Consider the following 21,694-nt stretch of genomic DNA (forward strand, 5'->3'; position numbering starts at 1 on the left):
AGGGTACCTCCAGGAAACCCTCCAGCCACGTGCAGCCACCCTCACTCCCAGAGGCAACCTTACTGTGGTGACCTTCCATCCTCTTTACCTTATTTGCCAGGTATGAGCAGGTCACCCGGCCTTTGGTGTCATCTTGGTGCTGCAGGCAGGCAGAGAGCAGTTTTACCTGGAGGAGCAGGAAGCCCAAGGGAGAAGAAGATCAGTTAACTACATTCCCCCAGAGGAAAACACAAGGGAAATGCCTTTCCCCTCGGGAGCAATGTTTTGAATCCCTAGGGAGCTGGCAAACCTCTTTGCAGGGTGCATGCTGATCTTGGGGAATTGCTAGGAGCCACAGCTCCTGCCTTTGCCTTGGGATTTGTTGGAGGCTGTGCTGTGGGCCTCCTAAAAAGGCCTTCAGACTCCTAAAGCAGCACAGCAACGCAGGTTTGCTGCATGGATAGAGGTGCTCACTGACATATATGCATGTGTGTGTGTATATCTACATATATATGTATAGATCTATGTAGATACAAGAGATGTGTGTCTATCTGATATCCCAGGTTGTTCCCCATATAGACAGCTGGGGGAGGGGTGGGCTATCACAGCTGGTCAGTGCCCAGCTCCTCAAGTGGTGGGCACCAGCTGGGGCTTCAGCAAGTACAGCCCTGTGCAAACACACTCTCCCGATGGCTGGCCCCCAGACATCAAACACCAACAAACAAACAAAAAACTAAAACCAAAATGAAACCAAACAAACAAACAAAACCACAGTGCCCTCAAACCCACCCTGCTGGTGACAGCCACACGTGCTGGGGGCCTCACCAGCTGCCCAGACCATGTGCTGTGCTCCCTGACCCCCTCTGTGCACTCACCTGCACCCACAGCCCTGCCAGGGCCGTGCACTCCCTCCTCCTGGGGCTGGGCAGGGCTGGGCAGTGCCAGGATCCCATCCTGCCCTACCTGTGGGAGGTGCTGGGCAGGCCTGGGGATGGCAGTGGTGATGGGTCCTGCTCACAGGGGCGAGGCCAGGCCAGGCAGGGTCAGGTTCAGTGGTGGGAGCAGCATCAGCCACAGTCCAGCAATGGCCACAGTGCCCAGAGTCCAGGTCTGGGTCCGGAGCAGTGGGAGTGTGTATTCCAGGGGTACAGCAGAGGCTGTCCTGCCCAGCAGAAGGGGGACAGCCTTCTCCAAATGCCTCCCCTGGCAGGGCAGGGGGCACAGCAGCGGGAGCCCAGCACCCTGGGCGAGGGGCACTCTCACAGCCCAGGGCTGGAGCCAGCAATGCTGCTGGAGAAGCACCCTGGCTGTAGCAGGGTGTGTGGGATGAATGTGTGTCCAAGGGTAGCTCAGGGTGCTGTGCAGCCTGACCATGCTGACCATGGGGTACAGGACAGCCAGCAGGTGTCAGGGCACCCCAGTGGTGCCCTTGGGGATGGGTAGAGGGATTCAGGCCACTTCTGAGGAAATGGGGACCTGCGGTTGGGCTGGGGGTGGACGGGGTCACTGAGGAGTCCTGTCCAGGTTGGAGACTGATGCCATGCAGAGCACCCCCTACTCTGGGGAGGAGTGTCACTCAGAAGGCAGGGACTGGTTGTGGGAGTCAGTGCTGGAGGAGCCCTGGGGCAGGGCCATGTGTCAGTTCAGGGGAGCCAGGGGACAGTGGCCCCTGCCCAGACAAGGTGCTGGAGCAGAGCACAAGAAGGTCTGAGCTGACTCAGGGTGCACCAAGGGCCGATGGCACCCCTGAGGGAAAGGGAGCAGGTGTCAGGTGGGATAACAGGGCTGGCAGGGCAGCTGCCCAGTCCCACAGTGCCTGCGCCAGGCCAGACATGGCAGCCAGGGTCAGCCAAAAATCCAGATCATCAGACACATCCACGGTGATGAGGTCCGAGGTAGAGCCAGGAAGGTGAGTTGGCAAGGGAGGTCAGGATCAGGTCCAGGGACAGCAACCAGGGTCAGCCACAGTCCAGCGATCACCAGGCAAGTCCATAATGATGGGCAAAGAGGCCGTGGTCAAGCTGGGAAGTCAGTCTGTGGGACAGGGTCCAGGTTCAGATTACTGGGGTCCGTGGCCAGGCACAGGTATGGCTGTTGCTCTGGCCAGGCCCCAGCAGCAAAACCTCAACTTCAACCCACTCTCCAAGAAGGGATGGCCAGGGCCTCTCTGCTAGGGCACACAGCAGCCTCTGCCCCACAGGTGCTCTCTGAGCTGGCCCCAAGCCCAAGGAGTCAAACCCTCGTTGTTTTGGGGGATGGATGGGGGAATGGAGGAGCCCTTACAAATAGTTGCAGTAAACCTGCAATGACACTGATTTTCTCTTTGGTGGCACCAGCAGGACTCACACATGTCACAGGCTCAGAGCAGCAGCTGGGCTGGCAGAGACCTCTGAGAGGCAATGGCACAGCTGCTGCTCCGAGCAGCCCACCCACCCCAGGGCTCTTGCTTTGCCCGGTGAGTGACGTACCTGGAAGAGCCTGTTGCACTCCATGATCATGTGGGCCAAGCCCTGCGTTGCTGCCAGGTTCTCACTCAGCTCCCTCTGGTCTGGCTTCCCTAAGCTGCACTTCCTCTGACTGGATCTATGGGGAGGGGAAGGTGAAAGGAAGGCTGAGTGAGTGAGGTGCTGGGAACCACACACAGAACACACTGCCCTGAACGGCCCCTGTGTGCCATGTACTAGTGTCACGTTCCTGCAGAGGTGCACAGACAGAGCTCCCTCCCAGCGCACCCCAGAAGTGTCCAGGGTACCACTGACCAGTAATAATGGATGCCCAAGAAAGGCAAGTGAAGGATTTTATTCCCCAAGCACATCATCACACACTTGGCCAAGGACAGCAATGACCCCAAACTGATTTGTGTGTACACTTCATATATCAAGCTCCTTTGATACCTGCAAAGCCCATGTAGAACCTTTTAAATCCTTTGGCCCAAACCACACCAAACACGTTTCAGAAACAGTCCCCTCTTTTAATTCATATTCATGATATGACACCATTAATCCTGGCTTCTGAAACTTTTAGCTACGTGCATTCCTGCCAAACAACTTGAAAATTGGGTGGAAGATAATAATCCTCAGTGCTGCTCCTCAGAGTCAGACCTGTCAGCTCATCCCCTTTGAAGTTGGAGCCCTGCACCGAGGCATTAATGCACAGCTATAGCAGAGCTAAAGCTTCAAAGCATCCTGGCCTCTAAACACTGACAACAAAGAGAAAACTCCATCTCTATTTTTGGTCCTAGCATTTCCAGAGTAATGTTGATGTAAACCAAAGAGGTACAACTCTCAGAGTGAGACTCCCAGGAGCTCCAACACCAGAGCAATCCAGCAGGACCTGCTGCTGCTGCCGCTCCATCACATCCCCAGCTGCCCTCTCAGTGTCCCCACGGCTCCCTTGCCGTGTGCTGGCTCAGCACAGGGGTGGCCCCAGGCATTTTCAGATGTTTTGTGCCACTCAGGAGAAAACCCTTAGTGTTTTGTTTCCCCTCCCCTCTGCTGTCCAGAGCCTGTAAGATGCCAACAGCACATCTGACAGCTTCTGCTTTGGGGCTAGTCCTCACCTATAAATCTCCAAGTGATGGGTGCACAGTGCTTCCATCCCAGTCAGCTGTGCATCCCTGCCCTTGCACGTGCCCGTCCATAACTCTGGAGCACAGAGCAAAGAGAACAGCCCTGCCTCAGGAGGCCAGATAAGGCATGAATGCTCTCAGAGATTATTTGTCTACTTTGGCCCAAGGGCACCTTCCTCCCTGCACGTACAAACAGGGGATGTTATGCAACCCAGATACTTTTACTTTTTAAGATAAATTTACAGAATCCCTGTGGCTCGATTTGGCAGGAATGATCCCCTTATCACCCAGCAGAACCAGCGCCAGTAGCTGCTACAATCTGCCAGGTACCTGCAGGGCCTTGAAGTTGCACCTGGGCTCAGGTTGCCAGTGCAGGAGCACCACTTTAAAGCCACGAGCTGGTTCCTGGGCAGCTGGACCCATGCACAAGCACAGGGAATACAGCAGTGGTGAGGGACACACACAGGCTGGTGAGGAGAACAGCAGAGGTGCCTCACCACTGCACTGGGCAGTGAGTGGCTGGATCTCTCCATGTGCTGCTCCTGCTGCACCTGAGCAACCAGATTTAAGGCAAACCCCAAGACACACACACACTATTTCCCCCTCAAAAGCAGATGCTGACCCCAGGCCAGCTAAAGAAAGCATTGCTCCAGCAAAGGAGACTGCAGACAGCAGCAGTGCCAGCATCAAGATGTCAATACCTAGTGGAGGAGGAGGAACTGTCCCGCCTCAGGGTGTTGAGGTGAAACAAAGAAGGTGCCAGACAGACAGCAATGTTGGTTGGGGTCATCTGGTTTTCCTCGACAAAAGCGACCACGTCTCGCAGGAAGAACAGGAGGATTTTCAGAGCTTCTCGGTTTTCCTCTGGGAGAAGGAGAATGGCAGCCTGGACAGCCTGGAGCTGCTGATCCTTTGGCACGTCTGGAAACAGAAAAAATGATGAAAATCACACGTGGCTTGCAGAGGCAGTAAGAGAAATGGTACATTTGATGTGACGGCCTTTCCTTGTCTCCTGTGAGTTAGGGACAGGGAAATGGATGAACCTACAAGCTCAGTGCCCTGCTTGGAACCCTGGATGTACAGGATAGCAGCAGCCTGTTAACTTATGTCAAAAAAAAAGGTCACATTATTTAGGCTGCAAAACCCCTCAGAAATCTCACACTTTGCCTTCCTAAACCTTCTCTCAAAAACAAGACCATCATTAGTCCCTTCAGCCAGTTCCTTCCCCAGCGCAGCTGCTTTTTGAAAGTGAATTCCTTGAGGGCAAAGTACTGGAGATGGAACCTGTTTAAACTGTATCAAATGTGAGATTTCAGCTTCATGTTTCCTCCTTTTTTGGGTTGAGTCTCAAGGACAGTAACAGTGAGAGCACAGGCAGAAAGCTGCAGGCATTTCCTGGCATAGAGGCTGTTTCACAGCAGCTGTGCTTGGGCACCCTAATAAAGAGATGTCATCAATATAACAGGACTTCTTGCACAAGGAGCTCTGTCATACCTCGAACAAGGGGAACAGATTAGTTCTTTGTTTCACATAAAGAAATGACTGTTTAAAAATGCAGTTTAAGGGGGCTGCTGCAGCATGTTAATACACTCACCCTTCAAGGAACAGAAATAGCTGGCCCATAGGATGCAGATGGGAAGCTTTGAAGTCCAGAGCCACAATTAACTCATCTTTTCAGAAATGTCCCGCCTGACCTGTCTCCTCTGACTACAAGGGGACCTGGCCCTAGTCTGAGTCTGGCCACTGCCTTGAACAGCTGAATATCAAGATATCCAAGGCATTGGAAAACTGTATCTTTTGTTACCTACATTGGTAGATGTGGAGGAAGGATTCACAGAGCCTGCTGGTAAATATGGGCTCGGGGAGGTCTCGGAAATACTGCTTCACCATGTCTGCCACATCAAATGCTGACTGCCCTTCGTAACAGACATTGTTTGGGTTGGTTTCATTCATTTCTCTTAAAGACAGGATCCTGGATTTAACACCAGATTTTCGGAACAGGCCAACCTGTGGGTAAAAGAAAATATTGGAGACAAAGAGAGCACTCATCAGGCATCTAAATTCTGACAAAAAATAGATGCTTCACATTCCTTTGATAACAAAGACCCTCTGACAGTGGGATCTAACACCAAAATACTTTTGTATGATCAGAAGCAGCACAGATATTCCTCCCAGGGCAAACCATGCCTGATGCCCACAGAACCACAATATATTAACTGTCATGTTTGTTTTCTTTTTATTTAATGCAAAATTACTCTTTTTGACTTTTACAATCACTGCTATTGACATCTGTCTGTTTGCTTGGGTAGGCTGTGTTTACACATGTCAACTGCAGGTTTCATATCCAACAATATGTGTCCATCCAAACACAAACACACATCCATGCCTGTGCTGGAACAAGCAAACTGACTCTGAGATCCACAAGGCTCAGGTTTAACACACCTGATACATCTAATCCATCCACAGGCAGGGCAGTTGCCATCCTGAGGGAAATTATGATTTTATTTTTATTATAATTTAATATAATAATTAAATTACTAATTTAATATAATTTATTTTAATGTAATTTTCAATCAAGTTTCTGGCAAAACCAAGATTTAGAAGTTTCCCACGGACTCGATCCCAACACAGCTTCTGGTGACAGTTTTGCTTTGTGCCACCAAGACAGTATTTACATTATTTGGTTTATTTATGTTAACCAAATGGGTACCACGACCTCAAAACGAAACACACTTAAAACTGAAACAAGGTTAATTTTCACATTAGTTCTGGCACTACCAGCAACCACAGAGCAGAGGGAACAATGACATTGTCTGGCAGATTTACCTCCTTAGGGAGCAGAGACAATGACACCTCCCCAGGCAAAGGCAGCCTGGCTGCCTGCACCAGCTGCAGAGGGCTTCAGTGAGGCAAGGCACAAAACCACAATACAGGACTAAAGGTATTCCCAGCAGGAATCAGCACTGCTATTTCCTCTCAGGCTCACACCTACACCTGTCTGCCTGTTCAGAGGCTCGGGGGGCAAGAAAGTCCTTCAGAAAAGAGGGGAAGCAGAGTCTGGTTCCCTGGAGCAGACCCATTCATGGCCTAGAGCTTCTCTGGGCTGCCTTGAGTTCATACCTGGTCAAGAAAGTGGCTTCTCAGGTAGTCCAGGGCTTGCAGGATCCCGTTGGGCAGTGGGTGGCTTGTTCGCTGCACGTTCAGGAGTAAAGGAACCCCAAACACATTTTTGTCCTTGTAGTCAGAGGCTTTTGGTTTTTTAATGAACTTTGGAATGGTCCTGGAAAGAAAAAAACCAGGACATGCAACATATTAGGTCCCAGCACACTCTGCCTGCTGCTTTATGTGCATGGGAAAGCATTTAGTTGTATACCTTGTCACAACCCAAATTCTGCCACAGACCTGTACACACAGCACCATCAGAGAGAGAAAACCAGTCAAGGCGATTACAGGAATGACTTCCTCATTTCCTTACAGAAATTAGCTTTAAAAAGCATCCTTTAGGGCACTGCAGGCTTTTTTCACTTCCTTCTATATACAAGCACCAGCTCCCTATCACAAGATGCTGACTGATGTTTCTAAGCCATTTAGGTGTGTGACTTTGTCACAGTTTTAGTTCAGAGACTGAAGAGCTGCATTCTCAGCCCAGCCAGCTCTCACCTCAGGTCCTGCAATCCCTGTGAAGCACCTCTGACAAAGCCCTGAAAACAGGCAAATTTAAAGAAAAACTATAGTGTGCTTTAAAATCAGTAACAGCACGACCACTAGGGAGGAGCCCAAGTGCAGCCCCACAGCAGAGGAAACCCTGGAACCATGGAAACAACCATGAGGCTGCTGGAGATTTAATGGGATGAAGTTCCTCACATGTAATCTAGACAGACAAAGGAATTCACCTGCTTGCACCAAATCCTCTCTTTCCAGCACAGGTTGCTTTAACATTAGACGACTTACCAGTTCCAGCCCTGCCTGCTGGAAGGGGAATATCTGTCCATTAAAGCAGTGAGTTTCAACAGTGCCAGCTTCTGTGTCCGGGCCAGCTGGGCAGCAGACTGGCCATCACTCTGAATGGAAAGGCTCTCCAAGTTCACACTCTCTTCCACAGACCACTGTTGCTTCCTGTGCCTGTGGGATAAACATTGCTCAAGCTTAGGATCATCCCCATCATCCCCATTAGTTTTCTGTCTGCAGCTGTGAAGCATCTAAGGCTCTAAATGACCTGCAGCTGCCAAACACCACATGGTTAGCTGCACTCAAACAAGGTACTTCCCATCCAGGAGGTCCTCTGGTAATACCAGCTCTTTCCCTAAGAAATACAGCAGGCTGGCAGTAAGGCCTGATTCCAAATAGACGTCTGAGTGCTCATGCAGATCATGAGCGTCCTGCTTTCAGTAGAGGACAGATGTTGTCACCAGAGTAACTATGGACTGGTGGCACCTGGCACCAGCAGTGCAGACCCTGCTGCCTAGAACAGACTTGAGAATACTTTGTTCTGGCAAAGCAGTTACATTTTGAGTGGCCAGAATCAAGGGGAAACCCAAGGATGGCTGACCTGTTGGCCTTTTTAGAGTCTGTGATGTATGTCAGATCTGCAGAGCCAATCTCCTTGCCCAGGCCACAGCTGCTCTCTCCCTCAGTGTCCCCTGCTCTCTTGTCTTCTGAGCCCTCTGTTTCAAGAGAGCTTTCTTTAGGAGAGGATGGACACAAAGAGGTCAAGTCACTGGCAAAGTCAGAATCCCCATCATCTGAGAACTTCTCTGTCCACTGATCAACCAACTTTTTGAGGCCGTTGACATCTGCTATAACATTGTTCAGTTCTGAAAAAACATCATCATCACCGACTTGTGCTGCCTCCAGGTTGTCAAGGTCCATACTGGGCATGTTGTCATACACACTTAGCCTGTTACAGGAGCCTGAAAGGGGACTCCTGGGGGCTTTGGGCTCCTTGGAACCGCTTCTGCTCCGGCTTCTCCTGCACCCGTGAAAACTCCCAGTTCTCCAGTTGACAGAAGAGTTGTCTGCTGGAGAGAGGGAGCTGTCTGTAAGTGCTGTGGGGAAGGTGCCAGGTTTATGGCCTTGTGGTATTTGAAACATCTGAGGTTTTTGTAATGTCATGTCATTTTTCAGGTTTTGCTGAGATAGGTCATTCCACAGCAAGAGCTTGCTGGAGTCTGTGTACTCTGCACACATCCCCCTTCCCTCACAGGGGCTGCCTGGTTTTATACCAGGACTTGGAGTGCTCACTGTGCTGCTCTTTCCAGACTGACTGCTGCTGCTGTGACTCTGGGGAGAAAAGGAAGAATTGTCCTTTGTTTGGATGCCAGAGAGGTCAGAAATATTCACACAGTTCAGCATCTTCATCTTTTCTTCACTAAGCCCTTCCAGAAGAACAGGTTCACTTATTGTGGGTTTGGCCTTTGACTGACCACTCCTTAAGTTGCAGCTCCTTAAGTGCAGCTTCTCCATTTTCTTTAGAAGGCTCTTCCTCTTTTTAGATGGCGACTTATCCAAAAGCTTTTGCTCGCTGGTGTTATTTAAAAATTCACTGGGGGGAGGAGAACAACTGAAAGTAGAGTCCAGTGCAGGTACCTTAATTGAGGAACATCTCGAGGAACTCGTGCTGGTTTCCACATCTTCAAAAGGTTTTGGGGAGCTCACAGCGTCACTGTCAGCACTGCTGGTGCTGTGAACTGAGGACACATCGTGCTTCTCTCCATGATCCAGGAAGACACTGTCCTCCTTGCTGATGATCTTCAGTACTGGACTGCCTGGGACCGAGGCACTGGCACCTCCCTCTGCCGGGAAACCCTCCAGGCTCTCGATTCGAGACCACCTCTGACTGCACCTCTCATAAGCCCACCTGCTGCTTATTGCACAGGGTTCATCATCTTCAGAATCATCACTCTTAGAAGGGGGAAAAAAAAATACAGTTCAAGGTCAATGTTTGGCAAATTTTAAATTACAAAAAAAAATATAAATAAATTAACCGAAAAAGGAGACTTAAATTTTCTGCCTACCTCCAAAACCCCCAAGACCAACACATGGAAATGTGACCATTCATTCACTGAAGGGCTGCCCTGAGTTAGTTGAAAAACATGCTGACAAATGACTCCCAAGCACACTGACAGATCTGGGAAGTTTACCACAGGAAAAGGTGACAGATTTGCTCTAAGGGTGAAAAATCCTGGGGTGTGGCAAATCTAAAGCATTTGAAAGATACTTTTGTTGAATTTACATGGCCTTTCCTACAGCCAAACAAATCAAACACTCTGATGGCCAAAATTCATTCATTTTCAGGTAAAGAAGTGTTTGGCTGTGGGACTGTGGCAGCATCAATATCTGTGGCACCCTCTTGGACTCCTCAGCCTCCCCTGACTCCTGCCCCAGTTGCTCTGTTGTCCCCATTCCAAGGGAACACTGGGATAGCAAAATGTCTCTTCTCTGTGGGCTCTCTCTTGCCCCATTCGTTCCTAATGACAGAGTGGAACTTTCCAAAAACCTAGACATTTTTCCAGAAGATGGCATTATTTTCTTGCTAATCCTGCACTTAATCCACAGTACCTCAGAGGCTTTGCAGTCCTGGTGTTGCCCAGCCAAGCTGTGACCATCACTTTGTTTTAGTTGCAGAACTTTTTGTGAGAGAGGACAAAACCAGCCCAGCTAAAACTCACCCATCTTCTATTGGCTGAACATTTGAGATGTCCATTTAATTTCTTTGCTTACTCAGTAGGAGTGAAATTTCACTTTCAGGACTTAAATAAGGTGTGAAACTGCTTAGGAAAGCAATGATAGACATGTTGAAGTGGGACCTTGGTGCAACTATTGGACAGTAACATGTGCCAAATCAATTTTTAAAACTGCTTCAAAGCCCACTCCTAACCTACCTCACAAAGTTACAAACTGAAAAATGTGTAATTTCAACCTCCATCCTCGTATTTTTCAGCAGAAAATGCAAGTGGAAGAGCTTTGCAGGATGGAAGAGAATAAAAGGGAAAGTTTAGAAATGGCTAATCCTTCGTGCACTTTTCAAAACCAGGTTTTTGATGCAGTAGCTGGACACATCTTTAATGAGGACAGTGACTGTGCTTTACAAACATACCCGTTTCCTCTGACGGCCTATTTCCACTTTCATTGACGCACACTTGTTCAACGTGTTCAGCCGTCTGGGGCATGAGAGAAAAAGCAGAAGTTTTAAATTTAAACTATTTCATTTCTTGAAAACGAACATGTGCCAGTACAGCTGTGATCTTCTACCACAGTGTCTTCATTATTGGGGTCCAAGACTGACATTCTTTTAGAGGTTCCTCACACATTTTGCCAAAACCAGCACCAGTAACAACCCCATGATGTTCACACTCCCAGTTTTGCCATGTTAAAACTAGAGAAGACAACCATAATTAATATTTTAATTTAAAATAATTAATTAATTTAAAATCACATTGTTAGCTTTAATGATTGTGAAAAACCGTCTGCTGATTTAAGATTTTGAAACTCTGAGTGGGCTTCTTAAAAAATAATTTTTTTAATAAATGAAGGCACTAATTCCTTGGAAGGACTTTATTATCTATGATTTTAATTAAAGCTTGTGGAATCAAAAAGGTCCCAAAACAGTCAGTCACTTAAATGCCAAACAACAGGCAGCTTCAACAGGAGGCACACACAGAGCCTCCAAGGAGCACTCAGGACAGAAGTAATAACAAGCAACAAAATATGCTTAAATTTCTCGAGTATCTGCTGTGCTTTGGAGATGTAAATGTGAACAACTCCTCTTGGTGCAGAACTTGAGTTCAGGTGACCTGACAGGACAGAAAAGGACCAAAACACTTTGCCAGGAGAGGAACTTTCCAGTCCCCTTAAGAGGTAGAAATTCTAATTTCTGCTACAGGAACTCTGCTGAACAATCCCACCACAAGAAGGCTTCAGTAACTGTGGTGTGAAGTGAAGCAGAATGTCTCACACTACCCTGGCACTCTTCCTGGGAAAGGCCAAAGGGCTGAGGGTTTGACTTTGCCCTGACAGTGCAATTCCACTTGTGTGCTCTGAACAGCTGTGGCAAAACAATAGTTTCAAATCAATACCTTTGCTTCTCACTCAAAAAATATTCAGGAAAAAAAGAAGGAATCTCGTGCATACAACTTTTTTCTGTTTATCTGCTGGAACAGAATTTGGCCAGTCAGAGGAAATTCCTGCACTCTGTTATACGTGATCCTGGAGAGCAGCCTGCTATGCTTGCAGGGAACTGATTATTTTTTTCTCAGCCTGCAGACATCTCACATTACAGAAAAGACAGATTTGATGCTCAGCATAACATCCCCAAGATCTTGGCTGGACATGTGCAGACACATGGTTACTTCACTTTTAAATTCTTAAAACAACCAACTTCACTGGTGCTAAACCATGTGCTTGAGTGATTTCCTTCACTCACAGAACTGGTGACTTTGTAAGTCTCTGACAAAAACAAAGGCATGAAAAAGGAATGACAAATAACTGTGGGGCCTGGAGGTGTTAAAGGTGACTCATAATTCATGTTTACCTGAAGAGTGATTCAATCGCATCTCCATCTAAAAATTCATGATCTTTCCTTACAGTTTTTACATCAATGGGAAACTGCATATCTGTAACAAAGAAGTTGAATCTGAAATCTGAGTTTTAATTGCAAAGACTTTCAATTTTGCAACATTATTCATCCTGGGAAAGGAATCTAAACCTATTTTTACAGCTATATATTCATGCAAAGGTCCTTCAAGTAAGTGAGGGTTAGTTCCTTAGAGCAAGTAGAACAAATGCAGGGATCTGCTTGCTGCTGTTAGTTACAGGTAGGCAAACACTCCTGCATTTCCAGGAGCTTGTAGTGCCATAGGCAGGAAATACAAAACAAAGTTTAGCTTTGGTTTGGTTCTCTGCACCTTCAGGTGCAGAACAGGGAGTATTTCACACGAGCTCTGTGCTGGTGATGTTCAGTGCAGCACATGACACACACTCATGAGCTGGATTGAGTCTGACAAATCAAGCTGGGCTGGGAGCTGATCGATCCACCAGCTGAGCAGTTCAGTGTTTCAGCTTCTGAGATCTAACCTTGCAGATGAGGGAACCAGTAAGATGCATTAAGCATTTTCTTGGCTTATTTTTTTAAGCTTACTTTTCCTAGTCTGTAAATTACACTGCATAAGCAGCGAGGGGATGCAGGGGATTTGTTTTCCAGAAGCACGGCAGTGTACATTTCCAACACACATCTTGTAGAATGAACTCTGCTGTAGTCAGACAGGAAGCATTGCCATGAGGCAGCATGTTTCATAGCATACAGCTTTCAAATCCAGCTCTGTGGCTTGGCTTTGAATTTTTAATTTTGCAGTGATCAGGGGGAGGTGAGAATGACAGCAGGCAGAAGTCACTGTTGGTTCTTTTAACTGTAGTTCTTTGATAAAATCCCTCTTAAAAATAAATTACCTCTTGTTACATTCAGTGTTTGTAACAATAAACATATTTTAAAGAAGAACTCTTTTAAGGTATAAGTACAAGTGTGCCCTGAAAGCTATACAAGTTCTTAATAAATCCATGCCTCCCCCACAAGAAATAAGCATTCTTTGTAGATTTAATGACATGAAAAACATGCTTAAATTGCCTTTTTTTTTTTTTTTCTGGCTGGCTGCTGCTGAGTATCAGTTTTAAACGTTTATGATTGCAAGATGATTTTTCCATCATTCTTTTTCAATACACCAATAAAGCAATCTGGCTCAGGCTGGAGAGCCTTGGAGGAGTTTTGGTTGCAATCAGTGGTCAGAAAAATACTCCAGCATTACAAGGAAAAGAGCCTGAGAAAACTATAGGCAACTAAAAATCACAAAAGCAGAGATTTGTCTGAGTTACAAGAAAAGGAAACCAGGAAAGATTTGCTCCTTTACAGAATTCTACTGAGTCCCTGACGAGATGTCCCTTCTGCAAGAGCTTTACTATTTTTCTGAAGATTTGCATGAATATATGACAGAATTTGGAAGTGCTTCCATCAAAACTGTCAGGTTCTGAAATATATTATTTATGTGAACAATTCCACTAGAGTGTTCAGTGTCAGCTGCTTGACAAGTGTCTGTGATCATACCTTCAAAGAGCTGAGCATACTGGGGAAACCCGGCAGCCCTCAGCCAGTCACAGGCTTCTCTGGCTTCAATTTCTGCAAGGAGAACACACAGTTGTTCATGTCAGTGCTTTCACAGTGTGAGCTCATTTTACCTGGTGGATTCTCCGAGGATCTTGTATATTAGTGCTTTGTTAGGATGTCACTAAAAAGGAATAAATCCTCGTATCCAACTCACATGGCTCCAGAGCAGTCATCCCACCATAGGATGGGTAAGCAAACATATGAGATTCTAGATATGAGCACATACTTGAGATGTCACACATGGGTGCACATCAGCTACCCCTGAGGTGTGGGCAGTGGAGCATCTGTTACATGTTGAAATGAGTCACCAGGGAAGGTGCAGAACACACAACTCTGCCCTGGCGCAGCAAAGCCCCTTCGTGCATTCCAGCTCTGAGAGATGGTGATAAGACACAAACAGACCCTATAAATAAACTTAAAATGATATCACAACGTTAATAACACTGGACACGGCCTAAGCATTCCCAGAACAAGAGTTCTCAGGAGTACCTGTTGCTAGGGTCTATCAATATTTATTTCCTTGCCAACTACCTACGCAACTTGGCAGTCCCTGCAGCACTGCAGATGTCAAGAATTAACTGCTCGTTTTGTGACAATTCCTAGAGCCCTATGGCCAGTTCTGTAATATTCCCACAAGAGCAGAGCAGAATATAACTTCAGAAACTCACAGAGCACTCACCAGATTCCTCAAAAACACAAACAGGTCAGCATGAGTGCATGCCATCAGGCTCTAAGCTCTGCCAATACTAGAAATTACTGGCTCTGTGGAAGAGGAGAGGATTCCCATATACACTTTCTGTAAGCCTGTGTGCACTCCAGATCTGCCACAACAGACACCAACGTAAAGGCAAAGACTCCTTTGAAAAAATGTTTTTAAACTACCTTAAAATCAAGCATGCCTATTAGAGAGAAATGTTTTTAAAGCACCTTAAAGTGGTAGCATGATAGGCTAGGCTTGTTCCTTAAAACTATTTTCTTTACACATACACTCACAGATTAGGATTCCAAAGCACTTGACATACATACCTGTTCAAATTCCCTGCTTGCTTTGCTCAGACTTCTCAGTTGTAAGTCACCAGTGCAACAGACTGAAGAATCTCGCAAAGAAATTGCACAACTTCCATGATTTTAGTGTTCTACTTCCAAACTTTAAATTGTTTCCATTATCACTTGATTATTTTGGACAATGCCATCCATAAAACAGGCTTCCCTGTGCAAAACTCTGTGGCTTTTTCATCTGAGAATAAAGTTAAACCACAGGAAGACAAGGATGTTTTTACACTAAACAGATGCATGACTCCTTTTTTTTTTCAAACTGCAGAAGAGAAACTAATTTCTTCCACAACAACCTATATAGATTATGCCAACATTTATTACTAAGTGCTGTAATTTATCATAATCTTCACCACAACACAGCATTTGCAGAATACCAAGAGAGGGGGATGAAAAAGACCAGCAGAGTAAAAAAAAGGAAAGAAAACAATCTTTAGAAAAGAGCCAGGAGGGTGACCACTCAACACCAAGAGTCTTCACAGTGATTTTCACTTAGAAAAGCCCAGTGAACTCACTCAGTCATCTCAGTGTGGGGAAACTACAGCTGTCCTAATTCCAGACCTTGGTCCATGCACAGCTCCCCTGAGCTCAGACAGACAGTGGCTGTGCAAGCATTGAAGATTCCCCAGTTCCCAGCACATTAAAAGGACAACTCCATTTTTAGAGCAAACCAAGCCCTCAACTGTGATGCAAATAAGAACAGGCAGAAAAATATTTTGCACCTGGTGGTGACATTTTCAATGAATATGACTGAAAATACAATGGAATTTTCACATCTACAGGTGGCCTTTTCCATAGGACAAGGACACAGGAGCTGGGGGAATTTTCTGTGCCAACATAAATCTTCATGCCTTTTAAGGTACCTTTTCACAGTCACAGGGGAGGTTTAGTTTAGATGTTAGGAAGAAATTCTTGGCTGTGAGGGTGGTGAGGCCCTGGCACAGGTTGCCCAGAGAAGCTGTGGCTGCCCCATCCCTGGAAGTGTCCAAGGCCAGGCTGGATGGGGCTTGGAGCAACCTGGGATAGTGAAAGGTGTCCCTGCCCATGGCAAGGGGTTGGAATTAGATAATCTTTAAGATCCCTTCCAATCCAAAACATGATATGATTCTATAAATTATCTGCCATTAGATTTTATGTGATTATTCATTGCTAAAATAACTACCAAAAATGTCCTCCTGATACCTCCACATTTCAGTGGCTTCTATGCTGCCTCTTCCTACTGGAAATTGAAATCATAAAGGGATAATGGATGGCTAGGAATTTTACTGTGGTGAAAAGAAATTCCCAGACCAGCCTGTATTACTATGATAATGAATATGAGAGGAGAAAATAAAAAAGGAAATAAGAAATAATTACTCAAAGGAAAGTAGCTGCTCTCCACAGGGCCACACTCAGCACTGACATGCAGGACTGCTTTGCTTTTATGGCACGTGCAGCATGAAGGACAAGTGAAAGCTCATTAGACAGCAATGGCAAAATGCAGATGAAGCTCCCCATCTCCCTTGATGAAGAGTTCTACAAATAAAAGTCACAGAGATGTAAAAGAGGAGCAATAATCATGAGTAGGTTGATGGGTGACACCAACATACCCACCCTGGGCAGCAGCTGCTATAAACATGCCACAGACACTTAAAGCCCTGCTTATAACAGGGAGGGGCTGCAGTGGCAACCACAGCCCTGCCAACTTGCATGATGCTCTAAGGCACGCCTTGAAAAACAGCCAAAGCTCAGTTTCCTACATAAAGATTCCCCATGGAAAGCAGAGATGATCTTCTTGAAGACTCTTTGGGGCTATTGAAAGGACCCTCACACTATATTTTTGGCAAGACAAATAGTATAGTTGAGCCATTTGTGAAGACCCATTCCAAGCTTGAATTCACATCCTGCCTGCTCTGCCTCACATGATGAAATGCCCCTTCCCAACCAGCCTCTCTGCCTGGTTAGAGTTTGATTTCCCATTTCTGCAGTCACACTGTAACTGCAAAAGAATCTTGCAGGTTTACAAACTAATTTCTAGAATCAATGTGCTGATAAACCCAAGCTGATAGAAACTGTGTAGTCCTTCTTGATGTTAGATCAGATCCTTGTTGGAGAGGAAAGAAATGAGGGAGCCTTCAGAAAGCAATTTGGAGCAGCACTCCCAAATATTCACAGGCACATCTGCCTGTGAATTGGATGTCCTACAAGAGCATGACATTTTTTTAACATCTTTTGGATGCTATCTGTACAACTGAAATAGCAGAGCAACCTAAATGTGTCATCTCCCTCTCCTGAACTGATTTCATAATTAAGCAGATGAAAAAAACACCTGCAAAGCTTAATATCCTTAGATTAGAGGCTGCCAGCAACATTTCCATGCCAAGCCAGCTATTTCCCCATGGGCTACGGGTGGTAGGTTACTACCAGATGTTTATGAGAAACAAGGCACAGCACAGGGCCTGTGCCACCCTCTGGCTGTCCTGTGTTACACAGGTACGTTCTGTGCTGAAGGTTCAGCCCAGTCCCACTGCAAACAGCACTCAAACTGCTGGCTGTGCCCCAGCCTGCCTGTCCCAGCAACCCCAGCACACCAGCCCTCCACAGCTGCTGCCCCTTGGTCCCCACTGGGGTGCTGCCTCTGCTCCCCTGCACCCTCCTCCCCATCAGCTTGGCTGTGACACCTCTCCTTCATCCACTTGGGCTGAAAAACTGTGTTCCCCCTGAAAAAACTGTGTTCTGAGCACTGTCCTGTTTGCAGGCTGGAGCAACCAGACTCCTCCAGTACTTTGAAAGCAGATGCTACAAAATGTATTAATCCCTGTCATACTGAACATCAGTGTTAACAGGACTGTTTGCAATAAAGAAAAGACACCTGTGCTGAAATTTGGGCATTCTGTCTGAGACGTTTTCCTCACAAGAAGCAGCACTTTCCTTACAACAAGGAAGGGGCAACAACTGAAACCAGTGACAGCTGTGTATCAAACAGGCCACTCAGCCTTACTACAAGATGATCACAAACTTCAGCTAAAGAAGTGTGTCAAACTGTACTTAAAAATACTCTCTCTAAATAAAATAGGAGGATACAAATTTCTGTTTGAAAGCATAAGCACAGCAAACCTTACTGTCAGGATGCAGTGTGACTTCCAGCTGCACAGACCAGCTGCCAAAGCAGGAGACTTCTTCCTTTCCTTTCCCCAACTTCCTACCACTCCTCACCATCACCCTGAGCCTATGCCAGGAGGTTCCAGCAGCCAAAACAGCAGGAAACTAGTAACTTTTTTTTTTCTGTAAGGTCAAATTTGCGATGTTTTATCTTTCTGAATCCGCTATCACATGTTCTGATGAGCTCCAGTGGCAGGACAAGGGCAGTGGTGGGTACGTGCAGGGAGAAATTCGGGAACACGCCCTGCCCACCCCGGCTGGCAGCAATCAGGGAGATCAGTCTGGTGTGGAACCTTCAGCTAAATGTATCCCTTTTCACAGAGGTGTCTAACTGTGGGTCTCTCAAAGCAATTTTTAGTCAGGTTTTTAAAACCCATAGTACATGTTTGACTTTTACTTCTATCCTCGTCCAAAATAGTTTTCCAGTTTTGACAGGTAGGAATCAAATGGTGATCAGGATTTCATTAGTTAAAGGGATTTATATTTCAGTCTGAACACCTTCCAAAACCATGCCAGGAAGCAGAACAGTTTGAGAGGTTTTCTTGCTTGTTTGCAGCACTAGTTACTGCAGGATCCTATTTATGCCCTTTTCTATGGGACACAAGTGTGGTGCTTGTGGAAAGGAGCTGATTTCTCAACATGCCCAGCACAGAGCCATGTGCAGACAAGAGAACAGAACAGAGGGTAGGACTGACTCCTCACTTTGACTACATTTTACATCACTCTGGAATGAAACAGGCAAAAATCCAAAGAATGTTGCTCTTTCTCAATTTCTGTCATTATATAGGAAGAACATTTTTTTTTTCTCCACGTGGCAGGAATCTTCCTCAGCAGCCACAGACAAGCAGATGCCTCAAAACCTGCTTGATGTGCCACAGCCTGGGGAGGTGCTGCTGCCTCCTCTCATCACCAACAGTCCCGAATTGTCCCTCTCAGCCTCTCCAGTCCTGGAGTCAACAAGCCCCGTGAATGCTTGGCAGCCACATGTCAAACTCTGAACCACATTTTTCCTCCAGCTCACGAGCCATCAGCTGTGAGCTGGCAGGTCCCTCACACACTCCCTTAGATCCTGTCATTGCTGGTTCTGCTGCCAGTGGTGGAAGCAACAAGGGTTTTTCGGGTTCCATTTGAAGATAAAATTGTGATTTTTCCCATTACATCCTTCTGGTTTGTGCATCTTCCCAGAGCTATACAAATTGCTGTATCCCCACAGCTGCTAATGAGCTATTTCATTTTATACACACTCTGTGAAAAATGCATTTGCAGTGCTAGAACTCTGATTTCTGGAGGATGTTCAGAGCTGCATTATACCTGAGGCTGGATTTTCAAGAACTGCTTTTATTTATGTTATCTCCTCTTACTTAAAAAGAGTCAGAACATGTTGTCTCCATCTTGAACGCTCAAACACGATGCTTTCAAAGCAGGGTGTTTGCACTGACCAGGATAAGCAGTCAGGGACTTGTAAAACCGTCAAACTCTCAAAAAGCTAAGATGGATCATAAATAAATGGCAGTGTTTATTCTACTTTCCCTTGTGCAATGCAAAATATCAAAGCCTAATAGTACTTAGCTAGCCCACTCAAGGAAGAGAAAAAAAAAGATTATAGCTTGGAATTCAGCCAGGATAATTTAGGCTCCATGCAGATAGTGAACATAAATGTCTGGAAGATGAAAAGGCCAAGATATTTGTCCTTTCATTCCTACTTTACTATCATGCTGGTGTTTTGGAACTGCAGCCAACTCTTCAGTTATCACAGCTGGGAACTGCAATGTATCTCAGAACTTTGTGGCAACCTTAATTGCATCTTTATCCAGCTCCTTGGCTTCAGCTCCCCAAGCTGATTACCAGGACTCCCAAGCTGATATTAAGGGTCTTACTCAGGTCCTTGTCATTTGCCTCCCATTTTGGTTTCTAGGACTCAGAGAAGTTTAAAACCTTTTTCTTTGCAGACCACATTAAGTAGCTTGTCAGTGCTGGCTGATCTTTTAATTGCTTCCATGTAAGTTAGAGAAGGTAGTGTTTGCTCCACAGGAATTTCAGAGGGCTCAAGGGAGTTAGGTGTCTAACTCACATCAATTTAGGAGAGTATAACTCTCTAATTTCCAATCCACACTGGAAAATCCTCATCCAAGTAAGTGGGGCAAGAGAGGGGATTTATCTCCCTGCAATCTAACCCCAGATATGTTGCTTCTCCATGACTTGGCCCTGATGGCTAAAAAACAGGAATCGATCCCACATTTCTCTGACGCAGAAGCTCCTTATGGATGTTTTTTTCACGGGACCCTTGTACGTGATTGAGAAACACTTGATGCAAGATTCCTAGGAGGAACTGTAGCAGGGAGGGTAACTGCTCACTTCCACTAGAGCCAACATCAATAAACCTCTAGCACAGAAGTAAAAAAACCCAACGCAACCTAATTGTCTGTGCTCTTTCATCTTGTAGCAGTAAGTTTTCCTTAATTACGCAAAATGCTAATAATACCACTGTGTGATACAGGTTCAACCGATGCATAAAGAACTATGTAACCCAACAGAGACTGCCCAGTAAGTTGTTACATCTAAAAGCGAGCTGGTTTATTGGCCCTGCTAAGGCTGTGCTGTGCTGAGCCTGCTGACAGCTGCTGAGCCCAGGGCAATGGACAAACTTTTACTGGGTCACTGTACCCTGGTGGAGCTTGCTGATATTCAAAGATAGACAGCAAAGTCAGGAAATCTACTCACCACTTTCCAAGTGCATCTGGCTAGGAAGTAAAACCAGCAGCTACTGGAAGAGCATGATCCAAAGTGTGGACAGCCTGGGAGCTGCTGTCACACTAACAAAGCAGCAGTAGGAAACAGCAGCACCCACCTGGATCCTCACCTGGGGACATCATCTACCATAGAACCCACATGAATCCTCGCCTGGGGATGTCAGTGGCCATAGAACCTACCTGAATCCTCTCCGGGGGATATCAGTGGCCACAGAACCCACCTGGATCCTCACTAGGGGATGTCAGTGGCCATAAAACCTACCTGAATCCTCTCCGGGGGATGTCATCTGCCATAAAACCCAGCTGGACCCTAACTGGGGGATGTCAGTGGCCATAGAACCCACCTGGATCCTCACTAGGGGATGTCATCTTCCATAGAACCCACCTGGATCCTCACTAGGGGATGTCAGTGGCCATAAAACCTACCTGAATCCTCTCCGGGGGATGTCATCTTCCATAGAACCCACCTGGATCCTCTCCGGGGGATGTCAGTGGCCATAAAACCTTCCCGAATCCTCTCCGGGGGATGTCAGTGGCCATAGAACCCACCTGGATTCTCTCCGGGGGATGTCATCTGCCATAAAACCTACCCGAATCCTCTCCGGGGGATGTCAGTGGCCATAGAACCCACCTGGATCCTCTCCGAGGGATGTCATCTGCCGCAGCCCCGCGACCGCTCCCGCCGCTGCCGCCGCTCGGCTCCGGTGCGGGACCGCCCTGCTCCGGGCAAGGAACATCCCCCTGTGCCGCAGCCCCGGCCCGAGCCCCGCCCGGGACAGCCCCGCCTGCCCCGGCTCCGCGCCCGCAGAGCGTTCCCTGTCCCCACTCCGTGTCCCTGCTCCGTGTCCTCCGTGTCCCCGTGGAGCGCTCCGTGTCCCCGCTCCGTGTCCCCGCTCCGTGTCCCCGCTCGGTCCGATGCCGCAGGAGGGGTGTCCCGCAGGTCCCTGCCTGCCCCTGGCAGAGGTCCCTGCCTGTACCCGCTGCACGGAGCCGCCACCCCATCCCCAGTGCCCCCCGTTCAGAGCGAAGCAGAACCTGAAGGCAAATCAA

The 21,694-nt window shown here is 47.0% G+C and overlaps 1 protein-coding gene across 1 annotated transcript; it reads right to left on the reverse strand.

The window, feature by feature from the left end:
* Positions 1 to 87: 87 nt before the first annotated feature.
* LOC108502582 (rho GTPase-activating protein 7-like) lies at positions 88 to 21,347 on the reverse strand. Its single transcript, XM_017825655.1, has 12 exons — positions 21,276 to 21,347; positions 13,641 to 13,712; positions 12,078 to 12,159; positions 10,644 to 10,707; positions 8,097 to 9,448; positions 7,499 to 7,669; positions 6,668 to 6,827; positions 5,356 to 5,554; positions 4,249 to 4,468; positions 2,448 to 2,562; positions 855 to 2,013; positions 88 to 166 (listed from the first exon to the last, which is right to left on the reverse strand). Exons 1-11 carry the CDS (start codon positions 21,298 to 21,300, stop codon positions 1,996 to 1,998), a joined length of 2,478 nt encoding a protein of 825 aa, XP_017681144.1. The 5' UTR covers positions 21,301 to 21,347; the 3' UTR covers positions 88 to 166; positions 855 to 1,995.
* Between the last annotated feature and the right edge of the window lie 347 nt (positions 21,348 to 21,694).

This window comes from Lepidothrix coronata, unplaced genomic scaffold (genome assembly GCF_001604755.1).
Source record: "Lepidothrix coronata isolate B3197 unplaced genomic scaffold, Lepidothrix_coronata-1.0 Scaffold121, whole genome shotgun sequence".
NCBI classification, from domain to species: Eukaryota; Metazoa; Chordata; class Aves; order Passeriformes; family Pipridae; genus Lepidothrix; species Lepidothrix coronata.